General features: G+C 47.8%; 2 protein-coding genes across 18 annotated transcripts in view; one reads left to right on the top strand and one right to left on the bottom strand.

The window, feature by feature from the left end:
- Nucleotides 1-7: 7 nt before the first annotated feature.
- On the top strand, nucleotides 8-12789 carry nup188 (nucleoporin 188). 3 transcript variants are annotated; one of them, XM_076013900.1, is made up of 43 exons: nucleotides 8-152; nucleotides 1099-1153; nucleotides 1324-1397; nucleotides 1486-1570; nucleotides 1666-1746; nucleotides 1904-1948; nucleotides 2068-2160; nucleotides 2256-2375; nucleotides 2481-2692; nucleotides 2940-3054; nucleotides 3268-3468; nucleotides 3821-3901; nucleotides 3989-4081; nucleotides 4162-4281; nucleotides 4361-4487; nucleotides 4582-4740; nucleotides 4865-4991; nucleotides 5094-5181; nucleotides 5263-5339; nucleotides 5432-5546; nucleotides 5641-5761; nucleotides 5858-5924; nucleotides 6125-6250; nucleotides 6362-6602; nucleotides 6911-7117; nucleotides 7198-7367; nucleotides 7478-7547; nucleotides 7699-7766; nucleotides 7860-8055; nucleotides 8182-8259; nucleotides 8361-8446; nucleotides 8554-8690; nucleotides 9089-9267; nucleotides 9382-9582; nucleotides 9720-9809; nucleotides 9951-10103; nucleotides 10268-10405; nucleotides 10492-10566; nucleotides 10663-10878; nucleotides 10974-11105; nucleotides 11189-11262; nucleotides 11764-11893; nucleotides 12005-12789. In XM_076013900.1, exons 1-43 carry the CDS (start codon nucleotides 112-114, stop codon nucleotides 12182-12184), a joined length of 5244 nt encoding a protein of 1747 aa, XP_075870015.1. In that variant the 5' UTR covers nucleotides 8-111; the 3' UTR covers nucleotides 12185-12789. The 3 variants fall into 3 exon arrangements, with proteins under 3 accessions (XP_075870015.1, XP_075870014.1, XP_075870016.1); XM_076013899.1 differs by having other exon boundaries at nucleotides 9-152; nucleotides 9948-10103; XM_076013901.1 differs by lacking the exon at nucleotides 8-152 and adding an exon at nucleotides 822-858 and having other exon boundaries at nucleotides 9948-10103.
- A 1-nt stretch (nucleotide 12790) lies between these two features.
- Nucleotides 12791-24562, bottom strand: part of cdk5rap2 (CDK5 regulatory subunit associated protein 2) — a 29856-nt gene continuing 18084 nt past the window's right edge. For 7 of the 15 annotated variants that reach the window (XM_076013891.1, XM_076013892.1, XM_076013895.1 and 4 more), the window contains 20 exons: nucleotides 24310-24411; nucleotides 23716-23864; nucleotides 21987-22387; nucleotides 21643-21875; nucleotides 21175-21226; nucleotides 20204-20410; nucleotides 18789-18970; nucleotides 17488-17829; nucleotides 17246-17371; nucleotides 16712-16828; nucleotides 16429-16618; nucleotides 16134-16255; nucleotides 15159-15347; nucleotides 14979-15032; nucleotides 14593-14870; nucleotides 14022-14174; nucleotides 13798-13936; nucleotides 13652-13698; nucleotides 13487-13541; nucleotides 12791-13253 (listed from right to left, as the gene is read on the bottom strand). In XM_076013891.1, the coding sequence (XP_075870006.1) occupies nucleotides 13138-13253; nucleotides 13487-13541; nucleotides 13652-13698; nucleotides 13798-13936; nucleotides 14022-14174; nucleotides 14593-14870; nucleotides 14979-15032; nucleotides 15159-15347; nucleotides 16134-16255; nucleotides 16429-16618; nucleotides 16712-16828; nucleotides 17246-17371; nucleotides 17488-17829; nucleotides 18789-18970; nucleotides 20204-20410; nucleotides 21175-21226; nucleotides 21643-21875; nucleotides 21987-22387; nucleotides 23716-23864; nucleotides 24310-24411 (3254 nt within the window). In that variant the 3' untranslated portion in view covers nucleotides 12791-13137. The remainder of the gene's footprint in view (nucleotides 13254-13486; nucleotides 13542-13651; nucleotides 13699-13797; nucleotides 13937-14021; nucleotides 14175-14592; nucleotides 14871-14978; nucleotides 15033-15158; nucleotides 15348-16133; nucleotides 16256-16428; nucleotides 16619-16711; nucleotides 16829-17245; nucleotides 17372-17487; nucleotides 17830-18788; nucleotides 18971-20203; nucleotides 20411-21174; nucleotides 21227-21642; nucleotides 21876-21986; nucleotides 22388-23715; nucleotides 23865-24309; nucleotides 24412-24562) is intronic. The other 8 variants (XM_076013888.1, XM_076013887.1, XM_076013897.1 and 5 more) reach the window with 8 other exon arrangements.

Raw genomic sequence — 24562 nt, 5'->3', positions numbered from 1 at the left:
CCCTCGCGCTAACTGGTAACCCTAATCCAATCATAAGCAAGCAAGGGCGGGTCTTTGCTGATCCCAGCGGCGAGTAGCGGCGGTCGCTTGGCGCCAACGTCACGGCACGTCATGGCAGGAATCAAGATGGCGGAGTCGGAGCTGAGTATGAGGTCTGCACACTGCATCAAACTTTCATCTGCTTCTCTGAGTTTGCGAATCAAAATCTTGTAACGACCGAGCGGTTTGTCCGCAAAATGTCTCTGCGTTGTGTCCACCAAGTGGTAGCCGTTTAAATCGCGCTGTTCGAACCCTCTATTGGAGCTAGCTTGGCATATGCTAAGCTGTTAAGTTTTGAATGGCTTTTCAACGGCGCGGTGCTACAGTCACATGTCAACAAAAACATTTTGACTCGGAATGAACTCTCGTTTGTGGTTCTTTGTGGTAAACCTTTTCCGAAAACGTAGCTGGCCAGCTTAAATAACGACCACGTTTCATCATTTACGATAAATGGAATAAGGAGGCTAACGCATGTGGGCTCAAATAATCGATGACTCGGTAGGCTTTGAAAGTGCAGGCGGTAATATTTGAATCCGCAATGTTGTCACAGGAAATAATGAAGGCTGCGGCTGCTGTAACCATGAGATAACGTCGCATAGAAATGAAGAACGCCTTTATGTTTGGAGAACCCATTTTTCCCACCCTTCTGTTCTTTTATGTTCCATGTAATTCAAGGCTTATTGAATATTACTAGGTTTCCTTAAAATGTGGTTGACTTTATTTGGCTACCCCCAGTGTTTAAATATATATGGCAGCAAAACATAAAGCAGCTACGAATGCACATTGTGACATTGCTGAGGCTTAGGTTTTTAATATGAGGTTGTTCTTTCTTATTTACCCATGTTGCATTTTCTGCCACTACTTTTGATTTTAATGAGATTGTATTTTTTTTAATTGGGTTGTTGATTTCAAATGATTGAATTGATTGACAGTTTATTCTTAACATCTGATTTTGTTGTTTTTTTTGTCATTGAGATTAAAATGATATTTTTCAGAAGAGCATTGACTATGAAGGACAAGCAGTTCTGCCCTCTTTAAGTTTGTCTTTTATTTTCCCAGGAGCTGTCGAGAATTATGGACCATCTTGCTCGGAAGATCTGCATTGCGAGAACCGGTATTCCACCGAGTGTGCATGTGATAGTACATTACTTTAGGAAAATTGGAATCGCTCTTAGATATGATATTCTTAAACATTATTAAGGCTGAACAGTTTGCAAGTGATGGGCATTTACTTGAAGTACAACAGATTGTATTTGATTTTTCTGTGCAAATGTTGTCAAACAGGCCCAGATAGAGGCAGAACTTGACAGACACTGGGACAGATTGCATCAAGGACTAAATTATTACAAGCCGCCTAGGTAAGTCATAGTTTGATACTCACATTAGGAAATAGTTACTAACTCATCATAACAAGGTGAAACTTGATTATTGTATTCCTTGTTCCAGCAACTCGTCTGCTACAAAGGTCAAGGAAAACAAAGAGATTGCTCAGCCTTTGAAGGATTTTGGTCTGAGGATCAGTAAACTATTGGTAAGACTTAAAAAAAAAAAAAACAATTAATTTATTTCTTTTAATGTTGTATTTTAATTTGTGGTTTGTGATTTTCCTGTGCTATATTGTTCCAGGGTCTTGATGAACAGCAGAGCGTGCAGCTCTTGCAGTGCTACCTGCAAAGCGACTACAGAGGAACCCAGCAATCCTTAAAGGTCTTTGTCACTTTTTCTTTTTTTAGTTGCGTTCAAATTTGTCTTTAAAATATATTCTGCTGCATGAGCAATGTACGGTGTTTGGTTTTTTTCTCATAAATAAGAGACTACAAAAAAATTGATTTTATTAACTGAGCTGAACAAACTCTTGATACAGGTTGCCCTTAAAGATGAGCGACAGAGCCAGACGTTGGTGCTGAAGGTCAGTACAGAGATTTTTTAGATCTTAATAATGTCTGCGTGTAAGTTACACCTGACTTTGTGCGTTTACAGTGCATCTGTATGACTGCTAAACAGCCATTGTTTTGTTTGTATCGCCAGATTGCTGATTATTACTACGATGAGCGCATGTGCCTGCTCAGATGTGTCCTCCTCCTACTGACATACTTTCAGGATGAGCGACATCCGTTCAGGGTGAGACACAGCTGCTCTATCTTTGCCGTCCTTTAGAAAAGGGAAACCTTTTGAAAATCTGTAACCTAATTGTAGTTGTGCTTGTTTTTGTTCAGACCGAGTACTGTAACTGCGTTAACAAACTGGAAAAGGACCTGATCAGCAACTACCAGGCACAATTTGAGAAGCTCTTCAAAGCGGAAGCTCCAACATGGGAAACTCATGGGAACCTCATGGTGACCTGAAGCGAAAAAACCTTATTTGCCATGACAAAACCTTTTTGTTTGGCCTTATACAGAATGCTTCATATTTGTTGTTGTACGTGTTTGTTGTCATGTCAGACGGAGAGACAGGTGTCAGTGTGGTTCCTGCAGTGCCTGAGGGAACAGTCGCTACTCCTGGAGATCGTCTTCCTGTACTACGCCTACTTTGAGATGGGCCCGACCGACCTGCTCAGCTTCACCAAAATGTTCAAAGAGCAAGGCTTCGGTCTGAGGCAGACCAACAGGCACCTGGTCGACAAGAGCATGGACGCCCTGGTGGACCGCATTGGGTAAGAGAAGTACATTGCAGGGGTTGTACATCATGTTATAGCGAGTTTCTACCTCTTGCAGTCCAAAATGAGGGGCTGTTCGCTTTGTGGTCTGCAGTCAAAACTGAAACGACAAATTCACTTTTGCAACAAAGTTCCGTGAATGCGTGTCCCCAATTCACCTACTCAATATGCGACCACGAGATATGCATGTCAGTTGATGACTTTATAAATCCCTCTTTGTCTCATGTATTTGTGTCCCCTGCAGATATTTGAGCTCTCTCATCCTTGTTGAGGGAATAGACATCGAGTTCCTGCACAAGTGCGCCCTGGAAAACTGTACGGACCAGCATCAGTTCTCCAGCGCTCCCGAGATCATCAAGGTTTGCCGCACGCTCTTCTATAATCTTGCTCTTGCAGTGTCATGGTTCTTAACACTGTTGTATGTCCAGACCAAGTAAAAACAGAAAGCCTTAAATGTGTAGATACTGCTAAAAACAATAACTCAAACAAACTGCAACCCTCCTCAATCTTTTAGTTGCGGTTTCAGATAAATGTCAAATTCTTCACACAAAATCCTCCTCTGTCTTCTCCAGGAAATTGACCAACTGCTGCTCACATTTGGCGACATTGCTCACCACGGACCGGTCCTCCTGGCCTGGGTCCTGCTCCGGCACACTCTGCAACCGGACGAGTCCAGCCCCGTCGTCCGGAGGATAGGCAACGCGACGCTGCAGCTGGGAGTGTTCAAGTACATCTCGACCATGTTGAAGGGCCTCTCGCTGTCTGGAAACGATGTGAGGAAAAAAACTCATGGCCGCTCGTTGTTGCTTTCAGTGATAGAAAAAACTTTTGTTTTCTTGTAAATGGTCCATCGTCGCTCAGATCAGAGTACAGGGTGCCACACTTTTAGGATAAGTAGGTTGCTTCAGGTGCTTCAAGTTTATTGAGACATGGCTTCACATTTGTAATGACATGGTTTGAATGAAGTTTAGCTGATAAAAAAAAAAAATTGATCCAGGCTTTATGTCAAAGTTTCAACGTGACTTAAACTACATCTCCAGTGATAAACATAATCAGAAAATACAGTGCAAATAAACGGCAACAACTAACAATTTGTCATCCATTCTGCGTCTCCCTCTCCCGCAGTGCATCGCCAGCACGGCTAAGATGTGCACGTACGGCCTCCTCTCATTTGTGATCACCTCCTTCGAAGTGGAGAGCCTGCAGGTATCCAGCCGCTGAGAGTTTTCCCCTCCACTCCTCTTTGTTTCACCTGTGTGTCTCTAAACTGAGCCATGCCTTATCCCGTGGCAGACTGACGGCGTTGCCACGCAGAGCTCCCACCTGACCGACGCCGCCTGCGAAGTCCTCTCGGCCCCGAGCCTGGCCGAGGTCTTCTGGGAAATGGTGAGAAAAGCGCGACGAGGCGATTCGTCAGCGAATTAAAATGGGCCGTCAATGATTGTTGTGGAATTGTGTCTTTCCAGAAGCCAACCATGGGACTGGGAATGATCCTGGACACTGCAGTCGGGATGTTCCCTCAGAAGACTGGACCGCTGTTACAGCTCCTCACTGCGCTGTTGTCCAACAAGTCCACCGTCGAAAAGGTCACTGGCGCAAACACGCAGGCACGCACAGGCTCAAACTTTGCCTTTGAATTCTAAGTTCTGGGTTTTTTTTAAACAGGTGTACAACTTTTTAGACAAGATGTCCTTTTACACACAATTCTACAAACATAAGCCCAACGACGTCGTGTCGAGGGAGGACGAGACTCTGTGGAGGAGACAAACACAGAAGCTGCTTTACCCTCTCGGTGAGTCGCTTCAGTTTCTGCTGCCAATTGTTCCTGCACGTCCTTTAGATATTGGTGAATATTGAACGGGTGTCGGGGCCGTGCCTGTGTTCAGGTGCAGGGCAGACCAACCTGTGGATGCCCCAGGGCGTGCTGGGCCAGGTGATGATGGGCGGCGAGCAGGGCTACCTGGTCCGCTGGGACTTCTCCTACAGCTCCTGGACGCTCTTCACCTGCGAGGTGGAGATGCTGCTTCACGTGGTTTCAACTGCAGGTAGATGCCACATTCTTCACTTATTCACCTGTGAACGGAGTTATTAAGAAATTCACTTTCTTTTTTATTTTATTTTCTGATGCGGTTCAATATTTGTGTCTGTGTCTCCTCACTTGTCCTCCAGATGTCATGGCTCACTGTGCACGCGTGAAGCCCATCCTGGATCTGGTGCACAAGATCATTAGCACAGACTGGACCGTGTCGGATTGCCTGTTGCCTCTCACCTCTCGGATCTACATGCTGCTGCAGAGGTATCCAAATTTACACACGTCCGCCTCTAGCACGCGTATCCAGCTTTAAGCCTTTGCGTCTGGACTGCAGAAATGAATCTAACTTGGTCCTTTTGCCGACAGGTTAACGTCTGTTATTAACCCACCGGTGGATGTGATCGCCTCTTGTGTGAACTGCCTCTCCGTGCTGGCTGCAAGAATGCCGGGGAAGGTGAGACCCAAAGAAAATAAAACAAAGACATTTGGAATTTGAAGTCACGTCAGTTGCACCAAACTCTGTTTTTCCCTTCAGGTGTGGTCCAGTCTGCAGCACACTGGCTTCCTCCCCTTTGCCTCCAACCCTTTGACCAACTTGGTCCAGTGTGCAAGGTGAGGGAACCAAGCTAGGCTAGTGTGTCACCATTCCCAAGCAGCGGAAAACCCCTCTGTATCTGACCAGGAACAATTCGTTTCATTTGTAGCGCCGAAGGGATGAAGGCAGGTAACTACGGAAACCTGCTGGTCCAGATTGAGCAGCCCAGAGGCGAGTACGCCGTGACCATCGCCTTCCTCCGCCTGCTCACCACCCTGGTCAAGGTACCGACCCCCTGCTCCTTCTCACCCATTCTTCTAACAAATAGATGAAGGTGTTTCTTGCTGTAACTTCTGTCCTCCTGCTGCTGATGTCCAGGGTCAGCTTGGCAGCACTCAGAACAAAGGCCTGATCCCCTGCGTGCTGCTGGTCTTAAAGGAGATGCTGCCCACTTACCACAAGTGGCGCTACAACACCTACGGCGTGCAAGAGAGGATAGGTGAGCCCTCTGTGCAACCTTGGTGCTGGCACTGCGTTCTGTCCAAAGCAAAGAAGAAGAAAAAAAATCTCAAATTGAATTAATACCTTTTTGCAGGTTGTCTTATTTTGGAGCTGATCCATGCCATCCTCAACCTGAGCCCGGAGGAAGAAGATCAGGGAAGGTCAGTGCAGCGACGTTTGTTGGTTCTTCAGCCTTCAAGATCCCACTTCTATCAGCCTTGATCCACGAACTATACTCAACTCTACCTTCATGCTTCAAATTAAAGCTTTGTTGTTTCTTCCACTTTTTCATTTAGGCACCGACACCCATCTTTTTATTTTGTAAAGATGTTTTTCTCTCTCTTCCCTGTCTTTGATGCAGCACCCCCACCCTCCAGTCCCTGTGCATCTACAGCCTGGCCAACACCGAAGCCGGACAGGCCGTTGTTAACATTATGGGAGTCGGTGTGGACACCATAGACAAGGTCCTGGCTGCTCAACCCAGCAGGTAAACAAACGCAACGCCGTTTCCTTTCACATTCTACACGCATTTAGTTTTTTGGATGTTTGAAAATGAAACTCGTCGCCGTCATCTCGACTTGTCTTTGCCGCCGCGCAGCTGCGGCAGCGAGGGCCCCGGCCTCATCCTCATCCAGACGGTCAAGCTGGCCTTCTCCATCACCAACAACATCATCCGGCTGAAGCCGCCCTCGGACGTGGTCTCCCCGCTGGAGCAGGCCCTCACGCAGCACGGCGGCCACGGCAACAACCTCATCGTGGTGCTGGCCAAGTACATCTACCACAAGCACGACCCGGCGCTGCCCCGCCTGGCCATCCAGCTGCTCAAACGACTGGCCACGGTGAGAACGCCCGGCCTCCTCCGTCACCGCAGGGGGGCCGAGGCCACGACGAGTCAGTAACCACCAATAAAAGCCCTAAACACAATGGCTTGTGGCCCATAGCGTAATAACTTGCTAATTGTGTTTTCGGCCTGGTAAAAAAAAAAAATCTTTACAAATGTAATGACTGAGTCCAGTAATGAAAAGAGTTATTACGTCATTGGACGATTAGATTTTGAAAAGGGCAAATTTATTACATTATTGGCTTCTACAGGCCTTTATGAATGAATCCTTTGGTTTGTATTGATTTATATTTTTTGGTCTCGCAGGTGGCTCCCATGTCCATTTACGCCTGCCTGGGCAGCGACGCCGCTGCCATCCGCGACGCCTTCCTCACTCGGCTGCAGAGCAAGACGGAGGACATGAGGATCAAGGTGATGATCCTGGAGTTCCTCACCGTCGCCGTGGAGACTCAGCCCGGCCTCATCGAGCTCTTCCTCAACCTGGAGGCCAAGGACGGCAGCGAGGGCTCGAAGGTCAGCGAACCCTCTTGGGGATCCGACGGTTCGTCCTCATCGCAAACGCTTCACCTTTTTCCTTTTCTTATTGGCGCCAGGAGTTCCTGCTGGGCGAGTGGAGCTGCCTGCACGTGGTGCTGGAGCTGATCGACTCCAAGCAGCAGGGGAAGTACTGGTGTCCGCCGCTGCTGCACCGCTCGGCCCTCTGCTTCCTGCTCGCGCTGTGGCAGGACCGCCGGGACAGCGCCATCTCTGTCCTCCGCAAGAAGTGAGCAAAGTCGCCGTCGTCACGGCAGTCAGACGAGAATAAAAAAAAAAAAAATCAAGAAACCGCAGATCACGGGATGTTTCTTTCTTTTTCTGCCGCCTCTTCAACAGAGAACGATTTTGGGAGAATTTGACCACGCCTCTGTTCGGAACCCTGGCCCCGCCTTCAGAAAACACAGAGGTTCGTTTGCTCTCAGCTGCCAACTAAAGTGGTGAATCTGTTTTCGCTGCACTCCGTCCACTTACTTTATCACATTCTCTCTCTCTCTCTCTCTCTCTCTCTCTCTCTCTCTCTCTCTCTCTCTCTCTCTCTCTCTCTCCCCCACCCTCAGCCATGCGCTTTAGAGACGTGCGCTTTCGTCATGAAGATCATCGGCCTGGAGATCTACTACGTCGTCAGGTACTTTTCCACGGAGAACCTAACCTAATTTATCTCCACGCTGCCTTCTGCAGCTCATGTAACCAACCTCAACCCTCTCCCGTGGCTCGGCAGCGGTTCGCTGGAGCCGTCGCTGAAGGACGGCCTCCGCAAGTTCGCCAACGCCCGGCGCTACGAGTACTGGTCCCAGTACGTCAAGTCGCTGGTGTGCCACGTGGCGGAGATGGAGGAGGAGGGCATCTGCTACTTCGCCGAGACCCAGATGTTGATCTCGGCCTGGCGGATGCTGCTGATTCTCTCCACCGGCCACGTAGGTCGCCTTCCAAACACCGCCGCCGTCGCAGTTTTAGCAGCTCGCTTGCAACGCAGGCGAGGGAGATGCATTTCTGCAGCCGTTTGAACCCGCGACTTCAAAGAGCTCGTTTCCCTCTTTCAGTCCGACGTGATGCATCTGTCGGACGACGCCACCAAGCTGAAGCTCTTCATGGACGTCCTGGACGGGACCAACGCCGCTGTGAGGAAACCAACATTTCTTTCGGCTGCGATGTCTTTTTTTTTTTTCCTACTCTGACTTCCTGTCTGACATGAGGAAGCCGCTCTCTCTGCCTCTCTCAGCTCACGACACCCACGTCCGTGCCTTGCCTGCGCCTCGGCTCCATGATGGCCACCCTGCTGCTCGTGCTGCTCAAACAGTGGAGAAGGTCTGAAGTCGCGCCCTGGCGAGATAATACATTTAACCTGCCAACCCCCCGCCCCCCCGCCTCTGTCTCCAACGAACGTCTCTCTCTCTCTCTCTTTGCACGGCCAGCGTGGTGGCGACGGCGCCCGACATCCTGTCGCCCCTCTCCCTCATCCTGGAGAGCGTCCTGCAGGCCGACCAGCACATGATGGAGAGGACCAAAGCCAAAATCTTCTCCGCGCTCATCTCGGTGCTGCACATTCAAGGTGAGACCAGGGGGTTCTTCTCTAGTCAGTCAGTCAGTCTGTCCATGCGTGACTGCTGCACCCTCAGTGCAAGAAGGAGCACTACCAGGGGTCATTTCTGCAATAAAACACAATATTATGTCAATGTTACGTAGATAACTTGTTAATAGTCCAACTGTCCACGGAGTTTAAATATCTTTTTTCTATAGATATTTTATTTCTTTATTTCTTTTGAATTAATATAATGCTTCTTCTCTTTGCACTAAATTGTTGCGTTGTTGCAAATTATGCAAATTTGGGAAATTAATTCTATTTCTAACCAATCAATCAACTTTTATTGCTGAAGTGCTAACACGCATCTCGAAGCGCTACAGAGCGAAGGGACGCTCGGTTTTCAAAAACTGGCCTTTGTCCACCAGGCGGGGATATTTCCCAGCTGCCCCAGCTGCTGCTGTGCGTGTGCGAGACGGTGAAGGACGAGGCGGTGGCGCTCACCGACAGCACCCGCCTGCTGAACCAGGCCGGCAGCGCGGCCGAGGACGAGGACAGCATGGAGACGGACTGTCCCCGCAGCTCCCAGAAGGACCAGAGGGACGGGGTGAGGAGGCACTGGAGGCACTGGAGGCACTGGAGGCACTCGCGCCAAGTTGTTCCACTTTTTGCACTGCCGGGATTCGACTTCTTAGTCTCTCCTCATCTTGATCCCCCGCAGGTGTGCGTGCTCGCCCTGCACTTGGCCAAGGAGCTGTGCCGCACCGACGAGGACGGCGAGCACTGGGTGTCGGTGATGAGGAGGGTCCCCGTCCTGCCCTCGGTGCTCAGCACCGTCGAGCTCAGCCTGCGGTCCAAGCAGAACCTCTACTTCACCGAGGCCGCGCTGCACCTGCTGCTCACGCTGGCCCGAACGCCACAGGTGGGTTCCTTTATTTTGAAAGAGTCTCTTTTCTCTGCCTCGATCTTGTGAATGTGAACCATAGCAAGAAAGAAACTTGTTGATCTAAAGCTCCACATTAGAGTTAAAAAAAAATGATCTCTCTGTTTGTCCTCTAGGGGGCAGCAGCTGTAGCTGGAGCAGGAGTCATCCAGACTATCTGCCTCCCTCTTCTCAACGTCTACGAGGGCTCTTTGAATGCATCACAGGTACCAAAGAGCAAGCGGTTGCTTTGCACAGAAGCATTTGTTTGTGCGTTTTTTCAGCTGAAATGAATCTTCTTCTTCTTCTTCTTCTTCTTCTTCGTCTTCTTCGTCTTCTTCTTCTTCTTCTTTGTCTTCTTTTAGCAGAGCTTCTCCAGAAAGTCCCAAGACTCGGCCTGCTGGCCAGGAGTTTACCGCCTGTGCATGTCCCTGATGGAGAGTCTGCTCAAGACGCTGCGCTACAACTTCATCAACGAGGCCCTCGACTTTGTGGGCGTTCATCAGGAGCGAATCCTGCAGGTAGAAACTTCACGCTATTGTTTTCTATTTTTTATTAAAATTGTTGTTTTGACACTGGATTGCATTTCCTCAACAGTGTTAAACAAACTTGATGTAATAAATGATGCACATAGATTTCAAATGCATTTTCTCACTTGACTCTTCCGACCCTCCTTCCTGCTCAGTGTCTGAACGCCGTGCGCACGGTGCAGAGTCTGGCCTGCCTGGACGAGGCCGACCACACCGTCGGCTTCCTGCTGCAGCTCTCCAGTTTCTGCAAGGAGTGGCAGTTCCACCTGCCCAAGCTGCTCCGAGACGTTCAGGCAGGTTCCAGTCGGGGGGGTGAACAGCTTATCACTGGGAATGCCAGCGAAGCGCCGCTAACTCAGCGTCTGCCTTCCCGCCGCAGGTTAATTTGTGTTACCTGTGCCAGACCTGCACGTACCTTCTGCACAGCAAGAAGATGCTCCACCACTACCTCCAGGTCAGCGTCTCAAGTTGGCATCCTAAACCGCCATTGACGAGCGTGAAAGAAAACAATGTAACTAAGCAAACATTGCTGCTGTTTTTGAAACCAAAGGCTAAGAACGGCGAGACGCTGCCCCCGGCGCCGCTGCCCCGGGCCCAGCGGACCCCGCAGACGCCGTCCAAGAAGCCCGAAGACGGCAGCGAGAGGGAGGAAGCCGAGCGGAAGGCGCTGCTGGCGGTGCAGTGCAGCCTGCTGAAAATCCTCAGCAAGACCCTGGCCACGCTGCAGCACTTCACTCCAGACTGCTGCCAGATTCTGCTGGACCAGGTCTCACATTGTGCCTCGTGCACGCGCGAACCCCCCCTCCCCTCCCAAACCAGCTAAAACTAAACAGCCATGTGCCTCTGCTCTCTTGGATGCAGAGTATGGACCTGGCCGAGTACAGAACCCTGTTCGTGCTCAGCTTCACCACTCCGGCGTTCGACCCCGAGGTGGCTCCTTCGTTCGGGACTCTGCTGGCGACCATCAACGTGGCTCTGAGCATGCTGGGCGAGGTAGACGAGAGTGGAAAGTCATGCACTCTGATGTTGTTGGCTCAACTGTATGTAGATCCTTCATTGTTTTGTTTTTTTTCCAGATTGAGAAGAAGAAGGAGCCAGCGGCCTTGAGCTTGGCCACACTGACCTCGTCTGAGGAGATCCAGGCTCTCAAGTGAGTGACTCTCCTTCCTGATTCCTCCATCGTCTCTGAAAGCTCCTGTGTGATGCTGAATATGCTGCGTCATTCTATTTTATGTGTTGTATCAATATGCTGTCTCTTATGGAAAAAAACAAAAACAGTGCTCAGTATCAAGTTATAAAGTGATCATTTTCATGAAAAAACGTTTTTTTAAGAAAATGTGAAACTTTCAGGAAATAACGTGATGGTCTCACATTTTTACGTGATAATGTTCAAGTAAAAATGTGAAACTTATAACGTGAAAAGTGAAATAATGTGACTGTTTCACGCTATAATATGGAAAAACTATCAAGTAAAAATGTGAAAATTTCCACAAAATAACGTGATAGTCCCTTTGTGATGTCACACATGGCAGTGATACCCCTGCCATCGCAGTATCGCCCCCCCCCCCCCCCCCCCGTATCGCAGACAGGAACTCCAGTGACCTTCCACAGTCGGCTTGTCTTAATATTGACGGATATTTTTACTCCTCAGGTCTCTGCTGATGTTCACCATGGAGAACTGCTTCTACGTGCTGATCTCTCAGGCCGTCAGATGTCTGAAGGACCCCGCCATCCTGCCCCGCGACAAGCAGAGGCTCAAACAGGAGCTCAGCTCCGAGCTGGTGAGTCGACTCTCGTCCAGATCCTCCGAGGAGGGTTTTTTTTTTTTTAAACCAAACACAGCAGCACCAGTGTGATTGAACCCCTTGCTGTCCTCCCCCGCCCCCCCCCAGAGCACCCTCCTCTCCAGCCTGTCTCGCCACTTCCGCCGAGGCTCTCCGTCGTCGCCGGCCAGCGGCATCCTGCCCTCCACCCAGGCCAAGCCCCCGACCCCGGGTTCCAAGATGAGCCACGAGGGCCAGGAGCCGTTCATCCAGTTAGTTCAAGCCTTTGTCAGGATTGTGCAGAGATAAGAGTTGGAGGAGACGGGAGGGTACTGATGTAAAACACTCTGCCGTGCCTCTGTAGCGGGCCCCCCCCCACCTGCATACAAAACCCTGGCCTTTTTTTTTTTTTTTTTTTTTTTAATGTTAAGCAACTTTAAAGAGCACAAACTGAAAACAGCAACCTCTCGGACTTTGATCTTCAATCTCGGGGCCATATTCTGAACATTTCACTTTTTTTTTTTTTTGTTGTTGTTGCCAGAATCGCAGTTCAAACTACAGTGGCCGAAGCTGCCTGATTGTCCAGACAGACATTGGTGCTACGTAACGTCACTGACTGCGGTTTCTGTCCTGGACCTAGTTTTATAGGTCACGTCAAAACCCAAACCACATGTTTTAAGTGCTTCTTAGGAAATTAGACATTTTCACTATAACCTTTACGTGTATGATAAAAATAAAAATGTAGTTGGAAAGGCGGCGCTGTACCCGTTCATTTCTACACGAGTTACGAGTGAAACTTCTAAAATATTTTCTGCTTCTGTGTAAAAAAAACAAAACAAACATACAGCAGTCGCTGCCAATTTTGTATTTCTATTAAGTGTATTCTGAAAATAAAGGGACGTTTGTTACCACTGGTGAGTTTCAGCACGGACGCTTTTTTTTACTGCATTTTGCACAGAATCTTTCTGCACGTGGTCGTTCTAAAAGCCACACTTTACATAAAATCGACATGTGGGAACAACAATAATAAAATACATTTCCGTGTTCTTGTTTGTGTCGTATCAAAATCCAAAAAAATATTTAAATTGCAGGGATCTCTATTTACAAAGGCGTGTTTCTTTAAAAGAAACAATTATAAACTTTAGTACCTAATATAAAAGTTCAATTCAGGCATGTGCAATTAAAAATAACGAGGCTTTGACGCCCGGAGAGGAAGGTGACAGTTTTGACAGCAGGACGGAAAAAAAGGTAACAGTGCAGGTTTAGTAGCTGCAGTTGAAAGAGGCTTCACTGTCGCTGCCCGCAGTAGGTCCAGAAACGGGCGTCTCCATGTGTGCGAGGTCTACGGTGCCCTCTACTGGCCATTGGCTGGAACCTCCTGAAAACACAAGTAGACAAACGTTTGCAGGGAAGGTTTCAGTCGTGACGAAATGGAGGCGTCAACATGCAAAGTGTTGCATGCTTCACGGCTCCCGCTCAGTCCTCGAAAAAGAATAAAAAAAAAAAATCTGAATCAGTGGTGCTTGTTGAGGTCATGCAGCTGGCGGAAAAAAAACTAATGAAAAGCGTCACTGCATGCACGAGGTCTTGGGACACGTCAAGCACACTGACCTTCGTCTGGTCCTCCAGACAGGCCTTTCAGGGCAATCAGCGAACAGTAATTTGTCTATTAATATTTCATACAGAAGGAAAGAAAGTTGATTGGTGGGCAATTTATGACTGCAGGGAAAAAAAAAAAGAAAGAAAATGGACTGAAGTTAAATGTGTACAACTCACCTCTAAATTCCCTCTGGCTTTCTTCAACACTCCGTGAGTTTGACTCACTGAAGGAGAAACAACAGATTCAATTCTCAAGTCATTACACTTTGTCCTATGCAGTGACTGAATGCAAAATCATGATCGTTATCAGAAGGAGGTCTTACACTGGTCGATGATGACTCGCTCCATTCCCTCCTTGAGCTGGTTGGTGGTCCGCAGGCGTTTGACAGCTCCGCTCAGCATTCGCTCCTGCTGCGTCAGCCGGCTCTTCAGCCGGGCGATCTCGTTTTTCAGCAGCTCGTCCTGGCGGAGAACATTTTTTTTTTCTTCAAAATTTGCTTTCTTTGGACGCTCAAAAAAAAAACCTGGATCGCAGTCACTAGTTTACCTGCTGGTTGGTGCTGCTCTCCCCTGCTGTAGCGCCGCCTGCTGGCAGGGAGACCCGCCACACCAGTTTGAGCAGGCGGCCGGCTTCCTCCAGCGTCTGCTGCACGGAGTTCATGCCGCTGGATAAATTCCTCAGGTGCTGCTCCTCCGTCACCTGCAGCGGTAAGACAAAATATATGTATGTGTATCTCTATACATGTATGCATCAGAGGTTGCATTAGACATTTTCGTTTCATTTTTTTTTTTTTTTAATATTTCGATTAATAAACATTTTCAATTTCCATTCGTTTGTGATAGACATGTAAGTTAACCTATCACTTTGTACATTGAAGATCTAGGACGTTGCAATATGCTCACTGCCACCAAGTTGTCAGGAGGGTGAATTGCAACCAGTCAAAATGACCGACGGCCTTCAGATCTTTCTGTCACCGTTCAAAAAAACCCCCCCGTCAGTGAAGGAAAATACTTTGTGAATGCGACCTCTGACAGACAGACAGACGTATGTATGTAAGCTATGCATGCTGGAAAAGCTTAAAGCTGCGAGCAGCGTGGATGGTGGCCGAGCCGCGAACCTCTACCTGGCTGTCGGAGCCCAGCTGTCTGAGCGCGTGCAGACACTCCTGCAGCTGTGCCGTCACGCCGCGCGACAGCTTCCGGCCCTCGGAGATCTGCCTGCGGAGGGCGCTGTAGTCCTCCACCAGACCCAGGACGTGGCGGCCGTTGCGGTTGGCCCACACGCGGTGGCCCGGCACCAGGCGAGAGGGGGCGCCGGAGACGCTCTCGCCAGAGCTGCCGCTCACGGAGTGAGCGGACGCAGCGTCGGCCTCGGAGTCACCCGGTCGCTTCTCGTCTGAGAAGAATTAACGGAGGTGTAGGTTTTAGTTTTTTTTATTATTATTAATTGGCAAAACTAAAGAGAAACTTAGACTGAATCGTGTGGTGCAAACATTTTTCTTACCCTGGAAGGACTGACGATCGCAGTCTTCACGTCCTGGTGACCGGCCGCCTTCATCTGACACAAAGGTGAAAGCAGCAGCTTTAAACTCCAGAGTGACTCTTTGCCACAATTGCGTGTTTCTTTTTTTTTTTTTTCCAAATGGCGCTATGTGTCCTGCAGGTGTTAATGCTGCGTCTTTACCCAGAGAGGAGAGCAGGTAGTTGATGTTGATGGTTTCCGAGTGCTTGTGGCCCCGGAGCAGCTGCTCCTCCAGCCTCTCGCGCAGCGCCGTGTTGGTCTGGATGCTCCTCTCCAGCTGCAGCCTCAGGTGTCTGATCTCCAGGAGCAGCTCGCTCAGGTCCACCGGCTCCCGCAGCGCCTCAGCGGAGCCTAGTGAGAGGAACGGCCACGACTGAGGAGGCTGTTCATGATGCAAAACTCCGGCATCATTCACTCATAGGGTCGGTTGAAAAGATCAGAGACACCCTGAACTTTTCATTGTTTGACCCCCGAAGAAAAAGACTGCACAGTATGACTTTTCTAGGTTTTGCCTTCTATCACTCTTTTTCATGCTAAACTACCCTAACGCAGTAATCCCAGTGACTGTCGGACACTTACATTTTTGACCCCCCCAAAAAAGCAACATATGACGTATGACTCTTTTTTTCCCCATTTACGGACATATTGAGATTTTGCATTCGAACAATCTTTTTCATGCTAAACTATCACAGAGCAGTCATCTCAGTGAGTTTCAGGGACTTTCAATTTTTTGACCTCTGAAAAAAAAAACAACAGTATGACCTTTCAATTTTTGTAATTGTTGAGATTTTTCAGTCGATCACTCTTGTCATGATAAAACTATCCTAGAACAGTCATCACAGTAAATGTCGGGCTGATCTAGTATAGTTCAGCATGGAAAAGAGAAGGCAAGATTTATGTCCAAAAATAATAATACACATACAGTATATCACTTTTTTTTTTTTTTTTTCAGGGACCAAAAGATTCAAAGTCTCAAATCAGCCCAATACTCTTTGGCTTTTTTGACCATCGGGGTCGTGACTTTTATGGGTCAATTTTGGACAAGTTAAAAAAAAAAAAAAAAAAAAAAAAAAAGCCAGTTAAAACTGACTCTTATGCAGTTCAGAAAACATAAATGTAAAAACGTCAACGTTGTACCGTCTTGCTTACGACTCCCGGCTTTGATCTTCTCTTGAACTTGAAGCTCCAACCTCACAGACTGCAGCAGGCGCTGGGAGTCGGAGAGCTGCTGCCTTTGGAGTTTGGCTTCACTCTGCAGCCTGCCCGACAAAAAAAAGAAAGAAAAAAAATTACTTCCATATATACTTTTTGTTTGTCGTCATGATCAAAGATTCAAATCCATCAAAAAAAAAAAAAAAAAAAAAAAAAAAGCATCATCTTAGATATGAATATCACAGAGAAGAAAAAAATAGCACGTTTTATTTATGGGTACCTGTGCAGCTCCTGCATGCAGGACTGCAGCGTGTCCTGCAGCTGCGAGTTCTCCTGGCCGCTGTGCTGCAGCTTCTCCAGCAGTCGGCTGTTTTCCTGCCGCAGGGCCTCGCACTCCCTGCGGCTCTGCTCCAGCTTGGCCGTCCTCCTGGCCAGAGTCTCCCGCAGCTTCTCGTTCTCCTTCTGCTTGTCTGCGCGCGATGGAGAGCGTCCGCACGTGTTAGTTAGCCTGTTAGCGCGTCCGTCTGGTTTTGGTGTCGGTGCTGCAGCGTGTTTCCTGTTACCTCGGGACCCGACGTTGAGCTGCTCCTTCAGCGCCTGGTTCTGCCCCCAGAGGAGTCGAACCTCTTTGGCCAGCTGGCCCTGCTCCTCGTTGCCGTGGATGAAGATGTTCGTTGCTGCTGAGAAAGGGCGAGTTTGCACGTCCAAATTATTTTTCCCAAGTCAAAACACAACGAACAAATATGTTGGAATTAGGGACGTTAAGAATGAATCCATTATCGATTAACTGTCGATTAAGAATTTAATCGATCAAATTAAATTAGTCGCAATTAATCGTCCATTTTTTTTACATGGTCCTTACAGGTGTTTACTGTTCTCTAATGTAAAAATGGGTCACATTGGACCCTCAACATTATTTAAGGGTTAAATAATCTCTTCCTCACACATCTTTCATCGTGGAATTCAGGTTCTCAAGGAAAAATCGGCGCTAATCGATCGATGAGGTCAATCGACTAACGATTAATGAATTGATCCATCATTTTCATCCCTAGTTTGAAGAACCACGTAGATGCAGCAAAGTGCACTTTTTATTTCACCTGGGTCTTTCTCCACCTCGGCGAGCCGCTTCTCCAGCTGCTCCCTCAGACGGTCATTGGTGCGGATGCTCTCCTCCAAATGCTGCCTCAGAGCCCGGATCTCCTGGAGGTGCTCCCCCAGCAAGTCTGGCAGACAGGCACAAAGACAGAATGTCAGATTTAAAAAAAAAAATGAAAGAATTTAGCAGATTATTTTCGATGTGTCTATGAATAAATGGCAAGTCAAAACACCCCAAATTTACCGGAGTTTATCGTGCGAGCTTGCTCAGCGGCAGCTGTTTGTGAGCCAAAATCTTCGGCTCGTCTTCCGACGTCCACCTGAGGCACAGAGCCGTTCGAACCGTCCGGACCGTCGGCCGGTCTCTCCTGACTGGAGCCTATTTGGGCCATGATGGAGCGATGCAGGTCCAGTTCAGTGCGCAGGGAGGTGTTGAGCTCCTCGCTGCTCCTCAGCTGCTCCTGCAGTCGGCCGTTCTCCCTCTGCAGGCCCTGCAGTCCGCCGCCGGGCCTCCACACCTGGTCCTCCTGGACTCCTCCTGCGGGAGGGGCGCCCGCCCTCGTCCAATCAGACGGCTGCCTCTGGCCTAGAGCTGAGACAGGTAAACGGGTTAACCTCACATTTAGCCCCGACAGGTTTAACGTAATTTTCTTGTTAGCGCCTCTAATGTGAAGGGTCGACAACAGCAGTGAGGAGGGCGAGCGGGACCTTCTGCTCATCTTCTACCAGATCTGCACTTCTCTCTGTCACTGCCTGCTTCCGCACATAGAAACACAGCGTGAAACCGTGAACTGGATAGGGGGCGGCCTCTGAATAATGCAACTTTAAAGTGGTGGCGGGTGGAAACTGAACACCTTGCTATGGCACGCTTTGTTCTCTGGCACGCCTGGCTGCAGCAGAATGGACCTGAGTGGAAAATAAGTGGCCATACAGGCCGCCTGAAGGACTCGGGGCGATGTCGATGATATATTACCTCGGCCAGAAGAAGAAAGAGCTGAATTTTTAATGGAAGCAACTGAGATGAGATGCTTACAAGTTAGGGCCGTCAGTCGATGACATTTTTTTAGTCGTGATTCATCGCATTAGTGTTAACTTGTGATTAATCGCAAATCAATTGAAATTTTTTTACCCCGCTCTATATGTAGCTTAACAAGATATTTATACACATACGTGCTTATGTGTGTGTGTTTGTTTCATCTCTGATACTAGATACTGACAAATAAAACGTACAAACAAAACATGATCGCATTTGTCGATTGCGGTGTTTTATTTTGAAAATTGCTTCTATTTTGAAAGTTAACCGGATTCTCTTGAGTGACTTCCTGTCCAGCTTGACGCTGATCGCACATGGATCGCGCACAAAATAGACCAGATGCCGAAATCGCTGCACAAACTTGTGCGGTTAAAAGGAGTTTGAGTTAACGCATTATTAACACATTATTAACACGTTAACTTTGACAGCCCTTTTCCAAATACAACTCCAGGAGTTGCATCCAAGGGTTTTAACTTGCAGAACTCTGCCTTGAAGGAGTTGCTGTCGCCTACCGAGGCCTCGACTTGCGCCCTGGGTGGCGGGGCTGCTGTAGGAGGAGGAGGAGGAGGAGGACGCCCTGTCCGAGTGGTACAGGTCGGAGTGGGAGCTGTGGTGGCTGCTGGCACCCTGCTCTCTGAGCTGGATCTGCAGGCTCTGGATCACACGGTTCTTCTCCTGCAGCTCTTTGGCCAACCTGACAAAGGAGACGAAGAAGAAGAAGAGGAAGACTTAGGGGGGGTTTCACAAAAAAAAAAAGGAGAGCAGGTTTGGATTTCTGCATGCTTGGAGTTGAGTTGGTTTTGATTAGTGTGACCAGAACCCTTCTATGCTGGGGGACATTTTACCAAAGTGCACCCCAGGCCAACTCTCTCCAGCGGGCTCGACAACAGTTTATGAAATGCGAAGACGAGAAAGATGTTGGGCTGTTTTATTTTCATTTCATCTTCGCTGTTACAGGGTTGATTCTGAGAAACAGTCGGTACGTCCAAAGTCTTCTTTGACAATAAAACAAACAATATAAAAGTCTTTTGTGTGTCTGTTTGTGGCTTTCAAACCAAAAGGGTGCATGCTGCCATCTGCAGGCCTGGAATTTGTATATATCCACAGTGGCTGGGCCCGGGGCCCAGAACAATGTTCCTAATTACAGCAAGAGAGACGTGAGAGGGCAGAGGGGAACCATGGTGGTCAGGGACGACGTGAAACAGTCGTGCCTGATGTGAAAAACAGTCTCGGCCGTGTTAATACTCGTCTTCCTGACGGACTCGGGAGCTGGATTTCAACCACACGGTCGCAAAGCAGCAAACGGCACAAAACGGAAAGGACAAGATCACATCAGGAGCAGCTAGGGCTGGCGCGATGAATGGATTTTAAATCGAAAATCGGATTTGTTAGTCAAGACGACGTTTAAAAAAATTCTTAAAATTGATTTTCGCCTCCACTTACAAAATGTGAAAGCTTTGCACTTTATTCATGCATCGTTGTTCAAGATCATAGAAAAACCTTTTATTTTGAAAGTGATGTTTGGTGAAAGACAGTTAAGGTTGTCACTATGTTCATTTCTGTTTGGTTCTAAAGTTTTCACTTTATTCCCAAATAAGGGAACTTCATCTTTGTTGCACTTTGTCCCCAATAGGGAAATTTGTTTGCTATTTTTCTTTAAAAAAAAATAAAGATCAAATATTTGAAATAATTTATTCCCTTGTCTTTTGTAGTTTTACCAAAAAAAAAAAAAAAAAATTAAATCAAAAATCGAGTTTTCAGAGAGAGAAAAAAAATTGGGATTTTATTTTTGTCCAAAATCGCCCAGCCCTAGGAGCAGCTAAAAAGCGGTTCCTAATGACAGGAAGTGCACGTCCGAGCGGAGAAACACACAGCCTGGAAGGCCACAGCAAACAGCATGCCGTCGGTCTGAGTCACAGGCACTCACAGCTCCAGCCGCTCCCTGGCACACTGGGCCACGGCGAGGTGCTGCTGCACCAGCAGGCCTGTGCGCTGCCGCTGCAGCTCTCTGTCGCCCTCTAGCTCCGTCCGGAGGTGAGAGAGCTCCTGCTGGATTCTACCTGGGCTGTCGCTCGCGCCCTCCTCCTCCGGGGACAGCAGCGGCGAGCGCGATCCCTGCCGAGGCTCCTCGCGACTGCTCACATCAGCGACAACGTCACCGTTAGCAACAGGACGGCTAATTAATGCTAATTAATGCTCTGAAGAATTTCGACATCCCTGTTAGTACTGAAAGGCAGTTCCGCTGTGAATAAATCCTCAACAAACAAGTAGTTTGTACAGCACGACTTTTCCAGGGGTTATTGCAAAACAAATTGGCTTGAATGTAACGTGTAATGTTATTTTTTTCCCGATTTATATGTTTGTATTTTTGTTTTCTTCATGGAATCTTCAAACACAAAGTGCAGGGTGTCCCAAAAAAAAAGTTGAAAAAATTTTTTTTAGTTGTGATTTCATTTTAAAAGATAGAATGGATTTGACAACAAGATAAAAATGTAACAATCAATTTTGCTTCCTAGTTTTAACAGTGAATGCTTGCGTCACTCTCTGGTCCTACAGACACCAGTGACCCAGTTGGGGCGACGCAGCCTTCATATTTCGACAGTCACGGAATAAATTAGGTCAACAGCAGGACGCTTTTCAAAAGCAACAAAGCAGACACCGCCCAGGGTCACAAGGCAATTGGCTGGATGGGTATTGGAAGGGCGGGGGTGGGTGGGGGGTGTTAAAGAGGTCATGAGACAACACATAAAATGACCACGTCATCTGATGTCACCGGAGAGGAAGATGCTGCCGCTATGTCGACACTGCTGACTAAAATAGCGCGCGTCATGTTTCAAGAAATCAAGAGGAAGGCCGTCGAAGTGAAGCAAAGCAACGCTGCGGTGTCTGAGACCGTACCTGCGAGACAGCTCCAGCGCAGCCACGTCCTCGTTATCGGGATGAGGGTCTCCTGTCAGACAAAGGAAAAGACGCGTCAGGCGGCCTGTCTGCAAGGATCAACAACGACTCAGTGCTCTCTTGTGTTTGCTTCAGCTTGATCGGGGCTTTTGTTTGGAGAGAATCGAGGGTCCTATATATTGCTCAAAATCACTTTCGCCTTTTTTTTCTTCTAACAATCAACCCATCATGACTGAATATTGTTGCTGGTGGGAGGAAATTGGACCGTCCAGCGAAGGAAAATGCAAAGTCCAAACGGGGCCCAGGACTCAAACCCATGGTCTTATTTTAGAAGGGCTTTTTTTTTTTCTTCCTTTGAGCATGATAGGACACCAGTTCTTTTCATTTCGAGTTGTGTGGTTTCAGACTGCACATCACGGTGAAATAATTTGATCGGTGGACGCTCCCCCTCTGCTTGGCGGTAGCTACCTTTGTCCAGCCGTCCCTCCAGCCGGTCCATGATGCTCAGGCTCTTATCCAGCTGCTCCATGACCACCCCACCCATGTAGCAGTCCACCTTGCTGGCCTCCAGCAGCTCTCGGAAGGCCTTGCCGAGCTCCTCCAGCTGCCGACGCTGCAGGGCGCCCAGCCTGCGGCTCTCTTTGATCTGGTGCCTCAGCTGCGACAGCTCCCTGGCCTGCGACTGCACCAGGGAGTCCAGCCTGATGGGAGGCACGGAGAAGAGCAAGCAGCCGTCAGCAAGACTCACATAGGTTATTTTTAACAGCTCTTGTTCAGACATTACAAAAAAAAGTTAGAGACAGACTGCTGACCTTGCAGGTGACGTGGAGCGGCTAAGGTTCTGCTGCAGCTGTTCACCCTGTCTGTCCTCTGTCCTCTCCTTCTCCCCTTCCACGTTGAGCTGGCTGGTTTTATCTTTCATCGCTCGGCTCTCCCCGTTGCTGCTCTTCCTCTGCAGCCCACTTCTGTTGCTCACTTCTTGGCCGGGCTCCTCTCTCTGCGCCCCAAGCTGATCTCTGACCGCTGAGGACGGGGAGGTGCTGGCAGCCGAGTCCCCGGCCAGTGAGCCGTGGCGCAGAAGGCTCTGCATCTGGAGGACGAGTCTAGTCTGGTGTTCCAGCTGGACCTTCAGCTCTCTGACTTGTCGCTGGAGCTGATGGGGGTCGTCAGAAGCGCCGTACTCGTCGTAGGCCTGCAGGCTTTTCAGGCTGACCTGAAAGCAGATAAATACTAAATGAAAAACTGAATAAAAATATTCATTGGCCGTTTTCTTTTTTTTTTTTTTTTAAATCCAGACCAGAACAGGCAGTTTAAAAACAGCAGTGGCACTGGGGCAGAAAACAGTAGCCCCAGCTGCTGAAAACCTCCCTAGAGGAATCAGAGGATACACATTTCTCAGAAATGTTGAGGATAACATTCCCTTATAAACACACTGTCGTCAGACAAGCTATAGAAGTAAAAGTTCCTTTACATTTTGGAGTTTTGTGTTTTTCTTTTTCAAACTTTAAGACTTTTTTTTTTTTTTTACTTTCACTTAAAGCTTGCAGCACTTTGTGACAGTAAACTTGGGCTGCAACAATTAATCAAAGTAATCGATTACGTCGATAAAATAAATTCGTTGACGTGTTTTATTGAAAATTTTATCATTCAGCAGAATGATAAAATCGCACTCCAGCGCTACGTGCTCATTTGTACCTACAGTGCAGTACTAAGCGCTGTGGGTGGTGTCGCTCGTTGTTTACATCCTGCAAAAAACAGAGAAGAAGAACGGCTTCTTCTCCGAAAAGGCTCAAAAACTCCGACCCAAAGTTTCTAAAGTTTAGGAATAGCATTCCATGCTAATACTACGGCGATACGCGAACACCTTAAACGCCGGGACTGCGGAATCGCTGTATCATCAGATAGAGACTTCATAGTTATATTTTAAATTACACGCTTATTTGTTAATTAATCTTTAGCTTATGGCGCAAGTACATAATACGGTTTTGCGCACGTCGGAAAATCACGGAACAAGCTAGCTTAGTCAGCTTACGATAGTTCACGGCAGTAATTAGTCAATTACAGCCCCTGTCAATACGAGCGTTTTTACTGAATTGTGACAGTCTGCCACTTCTCACTTATCAAATGTGTTATTTAGGGCGTATTAATTAGATATATAAGTTGTAATAAATCTGTTTAAGGTATTTTTTTTTTTTTTTTTTTTTTACCTGTGATAAACATTGCATCTAACCTTTAAATCGTGAATTAATATACCTCTGATATGTTATGTTGAAAAAACAACTATGTCAGAGATAAATGCTTTGTTTGTCATTATTTTTCATATATATGTTTAAAAACGTATGCCGTCAGAGAACAACAGTGTAACACAGGTGTGAAGATTTAAGCATGTTAGGTTAAACAGAAGTCCAAAATAGGTGGTGAAATTAAAGAAGGTAATCGTGACTAATCGAAAAAAATAATTGATAGATTAGTCGACAACAAAAATAATTGTTAGTTTCAGCCCTCCAGTAAACCTTGTCCTGCAAAAGGTAAGAAGAATACCTTGGCTGAGCTGAGAGCAGGGGAAGTTGGGTAAGGCGTGCTGGAGGTGGAGTCCAGGTTCTCAGTGGAGGAGAACGTCGCCTGCTCATGTTTCAACAGAGAAGGCAGGCTGGAGGCACTGCAGCTTGGATTCACGCCGACCTCCACATCTAGCATCATAAGGGACAAAAGGGAGGATCAACTACGGAATCGGAAGAAAAAAAAAACAACCCCCGAAAACTAACGACGACAGTGCCAATCTACCCAGATACAGCTGGACCGTGATCAAAGATCCGAAACAGAGGTGAAGGGTTAATGAGTGCTCGAAAGACATTCCCAAACGGCAGAGTGGACACATGCAGAGAATCATCAACACAGAGAAACACCAACAAGTTCATCGGAAGTCGTGAAACAGCCCAGAAACATTGTGACGAGAAGACAGGGTGGTGTTATGAGGCCCAAAGAGAAAACTCTCTCAAGAAAAGGAGACAGTTCGTGACAGCTCTGCGTTCACTCCCCCATGCAGATACACAGTGAAGGTCTATCCACATCCCGGGATTAGTGTCCACCTCAACGGGACAGACATGCAGCAGCGTCTGTCTGGCGGCCGTCTACCTGTGCTACTGCTCTCTTCCCTATCGTTCTCACTCTTGCCACTGGTTTCGTAACCCAGGTCCTGCAAATCCACCTGCACGCCTTTGTCATCGCGCTGCAGGGCTGGTGTCAGAGGCAACAGGTGTGCAACGTTAGGAAGAAATCATCACATCATGGACGCTTTTTTTTTAATTAACAGAAGCATGAAGATTTTCATGTGCATGTCTAAAATGAATGAGTACAACACAATGTAATGCAATGCAATACAGGTTTG

Source organism: Nelusetta ayraudi, unplaced genomic scaffold, assembly GCF_046127955.1.
Source record: "Nelusetta ayraudi isolate G7.1 ecotype Tasmania unplaced genomic scaffold, CSIRO-AGI_Nayr_v1 ptg000160l, whole genome shotgun sequence".
Lineage (NCBI taxonomy): Eukaryota > Metazoa > Chordata > Actinopteri > Tetraodontiformes > Monacanthidae > Nelusetta > Nelusetta ayraudi.
This window is presented reverse-complemented; position numbering and strand designations above follow the sequence as displayed.

What these genes read in the sequence shown, in the direction of transcription:
- nup188 (XM_076013899.1), top strand. Translation starts at nt 112, where the DNA reads ATGGCAGGAATCAAGATGGCGGAGTCGGAGCTGAGTATGAG. An exon ending in TGAGGATCAGTAAACTATTG is followed by an intron (nt 1,571 to 1,665) that starts GTAAGACTTAAA and finishes ATATTGTTCCAG; the next exon opens with GGTCTTGATGAACAGCAGAG. An exon ending in ATCTCTGTCCTCCGCAAGAA is followed by an intron (nt 7,368 to 7,477) that starts GTGAGCAAAGTC and finishes CCTCTTCAACAG; the next exon opens with AGAACGATTTTGGGAGAATT.